This window comes from Corvus kubaryi, unplaced genomic scaffold (genome assembly GCF_017639235.1).
Source record: "Corvus kubaryi isolate FWS band 111438036 unplaced genomic scaffold, C.kubaryi_AGA036_p1.0 37334, whole genome shotgun sequence".
NCBI lineage: Eukaryota > Metazoa > Chordata > Aves > Passeriformes > Corvidae > Corvus > Corvus kubaryi.
In genome coordinates, this window is record NW_024581108.1 from 22,634,290 (window position 1) to 22,645,005 (window position 10,716).

At 41.5% G+C, this 10,716-nt stretch overlaps 1 protein-coding gene across 1 annotated transcript; it reads right to left on the reverse strand.

Moving 5' to 3' along the window:
• Positions 1-6,240: 6,240 nt before the first annotated feature.
• On the reverse strand, positions 6,241-10,157 carry TACSTD2 (tumor associated calcium signal transducer 2). Its single transcript, XM_042030834.1, has one exon. The coding sequence runs from the start codon at positions 7,541-7,543 to the stop codon at positions 6,614-6,616; it is 930 nt and encodes a 309-aa protein (XP_041886768.1). The 5' UTR covers positions 7,544-10,157; the 3' UTR covers positions 6,241-6,613.
• Between the last annotated feature and the right edge of the window lie 559 nt (positions 10,158-10,716).

Below are 10,716 nucleotides of genomic sequence, written 5' to 3' on the forward strand. Positions count from 1 at the left end.
AACAGGTTATTTGCTGAGGGAGGGTGAGGCTGGGATGTGTGGTAATGACAGGGCAGCCCAGACTGCACATAAGCCCTGGTGCTTTGAATGTAAACAGAGGCCCTGTTGTTGTGGAAGGTAAAGAAACACAAATCTTTGCCTTCCAGAGCCACATCCTCTGTGTTTGAGCAGAGTCAAGTACTGTGCAGTGTTTGTTCAGGTACTCCTTAGTTCACCTCTTTTTATTGCCAGAGCCCTCTTCTGTGACAGTTCTTTAGCACTGATGTTCATTGACAAGGGAAATATGTAGTGACCAGTTCTTGCAGTCCAGGCCCAAAAGGAACTTTATTTAGTGTTAATCTTATAATTTCCTCTGACACAATTCCTTTAAGACCTGCCCAGGGTCCATTATCATAAGAAGCACAAAATCTGTCAGTCAGTAACACTGCATTAATTTTTGTGACTGCTCCAGTCACAAAACCAGTTGAGCTGTAGCAGCAGCAAAGCACTTTGTGTAACCCAAGGTGTGTGTGTGTCCCAGGTGTCAGGAAATGAAGAATGGAGATGAAAGCTCTCATTAATGTCCTTATTAAACTTTGTATTTGCTTGCTTTTCTTGTCTTTATCTGGAATGCTCCATTCCTAAGCCAAGCATTAAGGCTTTCTACCATTTCTTCTGTCATTTTTCCAGCTCGGTGTCTCCACTTTTTACTGAAAACATACTGGTTTGAGGTTTTTTCTTTGCATGTTTCTTTTTGCAATTATTTGTTTCTCCAATTGTATTATTTAACTCTGTCTATGTAGAGGGTATAGGACCTATTCCTGTATTCCTGACTTGGCTAAATTCCTCTTAAAATCAATGGATGTTCTGAGTGTGCAAGGATGGGGCTAAGAGTAGTGTTCTATATTCTGCACTTCCAAAGTTTCCCCAAGTATCATTGCTTGCAATTAAAACTTCAAAGCAGACAAGCAGCAAATACAGCACAGGTAATTATAGGATCTATCAAATACCAGCACTAAATATATCTCTGGATGAAAATCTGGTAAACAGTTGAGCAACTGGAAAGTTGTAGAGTGTTTTTTCCTCTAAATAGATGTGTAGTGGAAAGAACATTCTAACTAGTAATTTATATTATTGCTTCTCTTGAATTTTAATGAAGATGTGTGCCTACAACTTTTTTTTTCCCTGAGGAAATAAAAAAGAGTATTCTGTGGCAAAGAGAGGTAGATTAAGACAGTTTTGTAGCTGAGTTTTTGCTTACAAGCCTGATGTCTTCTACAAAAAAAAGACTGTAATTCCCATTTCAGAAGAAGACCAGAAAGCAAGTTTTCAATTTTAAGACTGCAGAAGACCTATTGACAGGTCATCAGTGATTTCCTAAGTACAATTAAACAATTAACACCTCAACAGGTACAATTTTCCTGTGTGGATGTATCCATTAGTATTTGTGTATCTCTTCATATAAGTAGCTGTTCTGAACTGAATGACATTTTGTATATGTATGAAATTATTCACACAAGCAAATGCCACATCCAATAAACTTAATGAAAAGTAGTTTAACTCTGAATATAAACAGCATTTTTCTGTGCTTTGTATACAAATACTTCTGTATTTGGTACTAAAGTCTCTCTGCTACCAATTTTGATAATCACAATTAAAAAGTTTTCTGTTAAAATATACAGTCTTCAGCTTCAAATGAAAAAACTCACTATAAAATGTTAAAATATTTGGGTTTTATATAAATCCAAGGAAAAACTAAGTATTAATTGATAGTATTGTTATTCAAGTTTCAGTGTAATTCACTTCTGCTCATGAATGCTGGGCTAAAATCTTGGCAGAAAAAATGCACTCCATCACCTTCTGCAAGTCAGAAATTGGATTTAATGCCACTTAGTCTGTTTGGCCAGTGGAAATATCAGGAGTTCACATTCATTTAAGAGATCAGACAATGCTTTTCATAAGTATCAAGAGTTTTCCAAATGTTGTACACTAGAATATCCTGCCTTGGTCCACTGTGTCTTGTACTCTCCTTTGCCCTCCCCCACTGAAATAGCAGTTAGAGGATCCTGCTCTTTAAGGATTTCATAGGTATTATCTGTTGCAGCATATTATGTCTGCTGTTGACGTTTAAGAAAAAGTAGATTTAAAATCCAGAAAATGAAGTTACTGAACCAAGTAGAAGTTTACTGTAAAACTGTTCCTCTAGATGTTGTTATAAAATTCAATACCAAATTTAATTCCAAAACATGTGTGAAGAGGCTGTAAATAAGAAGTGCTCTTTTCATTTGCCTCCTAGTTCTTCCATGTAGCTTTTTGGGGTGCAACCAGAGCAGCAAAAGTGCTGAGATTTCTCATTTCAAGCCATACAAGGACAGGCATTTATCTCAAAACAAACAACTGGAAAAGGTTGGGTGCATATACCACCAGCACTGTTGGGCCCACATGTAAAATCCTCAGTGGAAAATCAGCAGTGCACATTTTCATAATTCAGTCTTTCATTTAGATAATGCAAAGTCTCCCTAATTGTTTCTGCTGGTGCTTCATTGGTGTAGGAGTGTTTTCCCTCAGGGACCAGGGGTCATTGTGCAAATGAGATGTGGATCTTGTCAGGCTGCCTGGTGTGGATGAAATTTTAACTAGGTAAAGCCTGGTACGAGAGATTTGGTTAGAACTGCTGAAAAATAATAGTAAAAGTTCTGGAAGCTAGTTTTTCCTGCTTTGATAGCAATAGTAATGACTTAAGGTTAATTTTAGCGTTGACAAAAAAAACCCCACCTAATTGCACCATTTAAAACCCTGAGGCAAATCAGTGGAAATGCTTTGGAAAGGATAATTATACCTGCACAAGGAAGAAGATCTGTTTAATAGCATTAACTGGCCCAATTAAGGAGAAGTGGAGGAAGGGCCAATCTGTTACTTTTTAACTGTTCACTGAAAAAGTGGTTTAGATATTTGAGCAGTGGAAATTGGCTTGGCTTTTTCCAGGGTGATTCCCCAAGGTTTAAATATTTTAAGGACTATTGGAGGGATCTTGTCTCCAGTTGTCAGTAACATCCCAGACGTGCAGATGTTTCACCATCCCAGCAGGAGAGACCTTGGTGTATTTACATGGCAGGCATTAAGATTCACATCAGTAACCTAATCTGGCATAATCCCAGTCTAAACATCCCTAAGAGATTATTCTTAAGTAGGGGAAGATGGGACAAAAAGAAGATTCTTTGCTGTTCCACAACAGCAGCAGGTTTGACTGTTCCACCACTGATAAGAGCTGGAGGCTGCAGAGTGGTGAGTGCAGAGGAGGATCTGCTGCCACAAGGTTTTCCCGAGGGCTTCCCTGCTCTGACAAATAGTGGTGTGTGTGTCTCTAATGTAGGTGTGGGACAAACAGGTGTGTGCACACACCAGCACCTACAAACTAACACGGGCATTTTGTGTCAAAGAGTTCAAGGGTACATATTGGGTATAGAGGCAGACATGGATTTTACCAGGGGGAGTAGAGAGAACAGAGTTTAAGAGAGTTTTAATCCTTGTCTTTCATTTCCTTGCTATAGTGCTGCCATTGCTTCTGGCACTGATCGGGAGTGAGTTTTAGCTGAAAGCGAAGGCCAAAGCTCACTTTGTGCAGTTGCACGGGGGGTAGTGGCACTGTGTGCAAAGGGCAGCGCTGGCCTCTTCAGAGTTGGAGTGTGGAGAGGGGATTTTTTTTCTCTGCATGTGTTTAATTTGAGCTTTCCAAGGCAGCCAGTTGGAACTGCAGAACATAATTTAGGCAATAGCCAGCTCTGGCATTGTTAAAGCAAGCACACCCCGCTTTATAGCCCAAGTAGGCAACAGCACAAAGGCACTCTGCTATCACCCACAGAACCCACGGCAGAGAGCACAGGGCCTAATTACTTAAATAAAATGAGCAAACACTCCATTAAAACAGGATGATGTAATCCGGAAAAGGATAACCAGAAATTTTAGAGTTAACATCCTCAAAATCTGAATAATAAAAAGCATTTTAATTTTCCAAAGTTTAAAGCTGACAAAGAGTCCATTTCCTCTTTTTCAGTGAGAACATCAGGAGTGGTAAGAAAGTCAAACAGGCAGAACGTGATGGACTGTTACATTAAAATACATGATCTGCCACATGCAAATGAGATTTGGTGAGAGGTGGCAGGAGACAAGTGATTACTCAGCAGGAGCAATGGATCTGCTTGGTTGATTCAAGTCCCCATCCTACAGTAGCTCTACACAGATTTATTCAAGTAGAATAATCTAGTCTAAGGAGAGGTTCTCTGAGCCCTGCGCTTCAATTAATTTCTCATTCTATTGATTAACTGCAGATACCTTATCCCTCCTATTAATCAACCCTAGTGCATTTCCAGTCCCTGACCAGTGTGCAGTCCACTGGTGCTTAAGGACTAGCAAAGAAATAACCAACCACAACTCATGGCTTCCATGGGGCAGACTTTTAATGGTTAATAAAAATAGGAATGGCGCCACAACAGCCTCTCTTCTCAACCTCATCTACTAAAAAGAAAAGCAGGAGCCAGGAAAAGATGCTGACACTGTTACCTGTTAAACAGTTTTTCAACAATTGGTACTTTTGTCAGTCCTATTCAATGTTATGCCTAAATGTTTACATTACAATATAAAATCTCATAATTCACCTTGAAAATAATATGTTTTTCTTATGACAGAAAAGAGAAAAATGCAGTGATTTTAAAAGACTGTTGAAAGCCATGGTAGATCCCCAGAAAAGACTGCATATCTCATGATCCCTGATGGCAGCACAGCACCAGCCTCTCAAACACATGGCTTTGATCTGCTCTGCCTAAGTAAGAAAGTGTTTAAGCAATGTACTTGGAAAATTTTTATTCTCATCCTCCATTTCTTTATCTGAGGGCTGCTCAGCTCTAGATTTTTAATTTAATCTGTTTTATAGATGGCTACTTGCAAAATTGTGTGGAGTTAGGCTAAGTTTTGAGTTTTCCTATGACAGGGAAAGATCCAGCCTAGATCTCAAATTCTCACTTCATCTTCTCTCGGCACAAGTGTGTATTCCTGAGTGACAACCAACCAACTTTGACATGTTGCTGTAAGGCACACAATAAATTATAGACCCTGCTCCAAAACTGTGAATGTATTAGTGCTGCTGCTGCAACTGCATAAAAATCTTATTTTGGGAAAACATGATGCATCTGCCCCAAACTATGGACCCAGAGTTTCCCAGCAGGTGAGTGAACAAGCGTGGGGTCAAATGGAAATGGTGTATGTTGAACCAAATAATACCCAACAGCATCTGTAAACAAAGGCAGAAACAGAAACAAAATCAAAGCCTCTTCCCTTATCCTTTTCATTCAGTAGAACCAGAGCTATATATTTATGGTTTGTCGTGGAAGCAGCACATTCCTGACTGTTGTTAGAATTACAAACGAGCAACACTGAAACTAATTCAGAGAAGGAAAGAGCTGCTGGCCCTGCTGCAGTGCCCAGGTGGAGCAGGTGCTGCTGAAGGAAGCAGATGAGAGTGATGGACTTAGACATCCACACTCAGCACAGAGAATGGAACTGACAATATCCCAACATTCAACAACCAGCATTATTTTCTTTAAAATATCCTTCATGGTGGGTATGACTCCCCAGACAAGGAATGCAGCAGATGAGTAGGTAGCAAAGCAGTCCAGTTGTAGTGTGTTGGCCAAATTCCAAGTTCAGTAATTACACTCTGCTCTTAAATTCTCCCCGCAGCTCAGCTGGAATAAAGCTCTTTTTCAGCCTGTCCCGGAGCATTGTGTAGTGTTTCTGTGAAGCTGTACAACACTGAAAAATATCTCCTCCCATTAAAATTGCCCAGGGAATTTAGGTAGACAGAAAGCTATTACCAGAGTTGGAATGTGGGCAGAACACCAAGGTTAACTTATACTTGCATGGGGATCAAGGGATCTTTGCTGACGAGGAGTGTCAGACCCTTATTAAAGAGCACAAGTGGGAATAGCTCACTGTGCTGCCTGAATACAAACCCGGGAACCTGGGATCTCCGCACCTGGAAGCGACCCAACACCTGGGATGTTTCCTAACAGATGACTTTACAAAAGCCTCTCATGCTGCAGAGTGTCTTATCATTACCTTATTTTTTTATTTAGTAATATTTATGAAGTTATTTGTTGTTTAAAATGTTCCAGAAACTTTTTTTTTTTTTAAAGACCCCATGAACAAAAACCAAACTGCATTTTAAAAAAGTCCACCAAGAGAAAAGCAGCAATATAGCCCAAATATGTTGAGGCAAGTGTTTTAATTTCAGTAAGTAGATATACCAAGAACCCCACAGAGTATTCAAGTATTTAAGCAATCTGAGCCAGGCCTGCAGCAGGAGTGAAAGCATTCTGTGTTATGTTAAATAGATAGATGTAACAGTTTTCTTACCCTCCAAAGTAGGAGTCATTTAAAATATTTAGGTAACTGACTCCCAAATTCATTTATACCCCAAAAATTTATACTTACTAAACAAGAATAATTTAGAACAGTCAATGAACAAATTCCTGTAGGAAGGAAAAAACTCCAAGTCCATCACATACACTGAGTCTGTTATTTGTATTCTGTGCCTTTTTTTTCCTTTTCTTCCTGTAGTTGCCTTTCTTCTTTCAGCTCAGGGCAACTCTAAGCTTGGGGTTTTAATTTCCTTCATTTCTTTACTCTCAAATTTTTTATATTTCCTTGTGTGCAGCCACCTGAGGATGAGCAGCACAGCGATGCCAATGCCAACAGTCAGGACCACCACAGTGACCACAGCACTAATGCCAGCTGCCAGCTCCTTCATGCAGAACGCTGGGGGCTTTTCATCCACATAGTAAATCCAGAGCTTTTCAATAGCCAGAGCATCTCCATTGACTGAGACAGTTAATTGACTGTTGGAATGAAATATAGAGTCATTGTTTACATCTTTTTCAAAGTAATAGGCCACATCAGCTATATCTACATCCCACCTGGGTTTCTTGTTCTGGTCCAGGCGGATTTGGATAAGTGGGGGGTCGTACTTGATGGCTGCAATGTACTTGGGGTGCAGCTTGTACCTGCTCTCAAACAGCTGTGTCAGGGCCTTTGCCACGTCGGGAACATCGAAGGCTCTGGAGCTTCTCTTGTGTGTCAGCTCAATGTAGATCCACCTTGTCCGGACCAGCTCGCTGCAGCTCAGGCTCCTGTCTCCCTTCTCAGTTCTCCTCACACCAGCAGTGTTCACACACCAGCAGGTGCTGGACTGATTGCACTGCCGGGCTTTAAAGACACCACTGTCCTCACAGTCAGGGTTGTAAATGCCATCACTGTCTGACAGCCCATGGGGAGGTCTCCAGAAGCGCTTCTCCTTCAGGGGGATCATTTCTGCCTTCATCAGGAAGCATTTTGAAGTCAGGGTTGAGCAGTCTACAGGGTGATCTGAACCTGCCAGCCTGCAGGTGCAGTTCCCAGGGCTATCCTGGGCACACACTGCCCACTTGTTGGTTGCACAGGTACAGCTGTCATGGGCTGATGAAGCGACTGCCAGAATTAAACCCAGCACAACCCCAAACAGACGCTCCATAGTGCAGGAGAAAAGCACAGATGAAGTCCTGAGTGACAGCAGGCAGCATCCAAAGCTTTAATCCACTGATGGAGCCTGCTCATTCCTACACCCTGGTGTGCTGCTCCCTTTATTGATTCAAATCGGACCCACCAAACAGGTTTTTCTTCCAAAACAACTGGCATCTCCTTCCCAAATCCCAGTCAACAGCTTCCTGGCTCCCTATTACTTCTCAGGGAGTGGCACCTGCCTCCAGCCGCCTCCCTCGCTCCTGCTTGATGAGGAAACAACAGGGAAGAGACAGCAGCCAAGCTCCTACCATGGGCTTCCCTTATGGATTAAAGACAAGCAGCTGGCCCTTTCCCTTTAGACTTTTTATGGACTATATGCAAATGGGTGTTTAAGGAGTTTCTCCCATTTCTTTTGGAAGAAATCCTACTCCTCCACTCCACTCCTCCACTTCCATCATGGTTTTTCCTCTGTCTTTCACCGCACAGCATCCGTATCATTCCACTATCTAGATTCTTATCAGTTATGGACTTTCTACTTTCATAGCTTATTAAATAAAGCCTTTGGGAGTTTTATGTTTGCTGCCTGGAGCAGGTGTCAATTCATGAGGAACCACTGCCCACCAGGTTGATGGCTGCTCTCCTACACAGAGAGCACAGGAGTACAGCTTCATTTTCCAGCACGGAAAGCTTCTCTCCCACCTTTCCTTTGGCACATGCTCATCCCAAGGCAGCACTAGGAATGCTGATTTTCATGCTTATGCTACCCTTACAAAGTTGTTCGTTATTTCTGAAGAAATTTTTTAATCTGAATTTTAATGACACCTTTCACAGAACACTCCAGTGGCTCCCAAGTCTCCCAATGAACTACAAACCCATATTACCATGTGCTTTGGCAGCAGCTGACAGAGACTTTCCAGTTTGCATTAAGCAAGTCCCATTCATTTGATTTTTCAAACCCTGTCAGACTCTTTACAAATCGTTACTTTGGGACCAGTAATGACCACAGGGCAGCGTGAGCACTGTACTGCCAGCCACGTGCCTTGCAGTCAGCTCCTACCTCTGTGCTGCTTACCTGAGCACTGCCCCACTTCCAGTCCGTGCCAGCTCCTGCACTCATGGACTATTCAGAACTCAGAGTAGGTGTAAAATCAGAGCTCTACATGGAAACAGGATGTAAATACCCTCTGCCAAAGCAGGACACAATCTGGACATTCCTTCAGGTAACAACACCTGTAGCTACCTTTCTTGGAAAATAATTGAGATCTACAGCTATAAGTATTATTAAAATTACCAGGTAAGTCAATTTGTCATGTTGATGATTCTGTAATAGTTTAGCAACTCTTTTCCCATGTTTAAGTCATTCATTTACCCACACTACAATAATCTCCTTTTTTAAAAATTTCACCTCCCTCCTTCAAAGTCAAAATCCATTTAATCCATCACCTGCCTCCTCATATCTTGTCTTTATTTTATTTCACATTATTTAAATGCCAAATGTGAAATATAGTTCAAAATAAAAGTGTACTTCTTCACTGACTTTTTCTTTTACTGGTGGATTTCACCCTCTGTAAATAAGGAAGGAACAGACTTACTTTAAAGACAAGTTTTTCCAACTATCTATGTACTTATATATATTTATATATGTTAAAAATATATGTAATGCCTCTATGACACCAAAAAAAGTATTATTTCTTTTAATCCATGCTAAGCTGTAACAGTACTACAAGAGTTAATTATTTAGAACAGCAGGCTGTAAAAGGAATAATCCTGTAGGAAATGTGGAGTGCATTATTTCTTTAGTGATCTCTGCTGCCATGGAAACAATTTCTCAGCACAATTCTAAACCTCGTAAAAGTAGGGCAGTAGGTCTATGTAAAGCAGCAATTAAACAACCCGAATACTTTTATCTAGGCCATTAAATACTTTGTCCAGCATCACATGTGATTATAGTGTTCACTGGGATGTTAAACCACCAGCTTGCTCCCGTGGGGATGGATGAAGTCCCTTATCCCTCACTTCCTCAGGGGTGCACAGCACCAGCACAGCACCTTTCTCTCCCCATGCAGACACTTAGGGTGCTCAGCTGTGCCACACCCCCCTTTTGGGGTGCACTGTCCTCCTCCACAGCCTCTCGTTCCCCTACACACACTCTGTCCTCATGGCTCAGCCCTGCCCAGTAGAGCAAATTCTCTCCAGCACAGCAGAAAAGAAGCCTGGTTAACAGAGCTGGAACCAACACACTTGGGTCAGATCTGGGGAAGGAATATGGCTGATGGAAAGGCATCTGCTGGGCACCTTCAGGCTTTGCCCATGCAAACCCCTCACACTGCTGATTCAGGACTGTGAGATGTGTGTGGCAAACACTGGGGTACCATCCCAGCATCCCTGCCCCAAGTACCACTGGATAATCTTCTGAAGGAGACTAAAGCATAGGGGGTGTAAAACAAATGAAGGAAACAACTCCACACCGAGGCACACGGCTCCTGCCCTAAACGTGCTCCCTGGCCGCAAGTTTACACACCCTCGTAAGAACAGTTTTGCTCCGAGTTCCAAACCTTTCCTGCGGCAGCTGTAACAAAGCGCCCTCTGCTGGAACCGAGCTTTATTCTGTCACTTGGTCATTGCCACCGACACGAACAAAGAAATTCCAGACCCAGTGCTCGGAGACAAGAAGCTGTTACAAATACAGACACATCTTCCAGGGTATTGTATATATAGTCTTTATTAGTAGACTCTTGTCTATCATCAGTCAGAAATAGCAGAGAAGCAAGCAAAGGAAAAAAGTACTGAATATCAGTGGCAATAGCGTTAACTTTTTGCTTGGTTATGGATTGTTTATTTTTTTCAACGCAATTGTTTTTGGAAAGTTAATTATTTTTAAAAAAATAAAAATAGGGATTTTCCCTCCCCTTGCACACAAGATCTGCATCCCTGTGAGGCAGCACTGCTGCTAACTGGGAGAGCAAAACATGATTCAGCCAACAAATGTCCATAGGGATATTTGCCAGAATTGACATCTTCAGGGAGGTTGTTTGGGTTTATTTTGTGGGGTTTTGTTTGTTTCTTTTTTCCTTTTCTAAACTGCTGAATTCCAGTTTTAACTGTATCATTCTACTCACTACTCAACAATTTCTCATGTCCTGAGCAACAATTTAGTAAGGTGTAACACTGGTCCTATGGAAA

What these genes read in the sequence shown, in the direction of transcription:
- TACSTD2 (XM_042030834.1), bottom strand. Translation starts at nt 7,543, where the DNA reads ATGGAGCGTCTGTTTGGGGTTGTGCTGGGTTTAATTCTGGCAGTCGCT.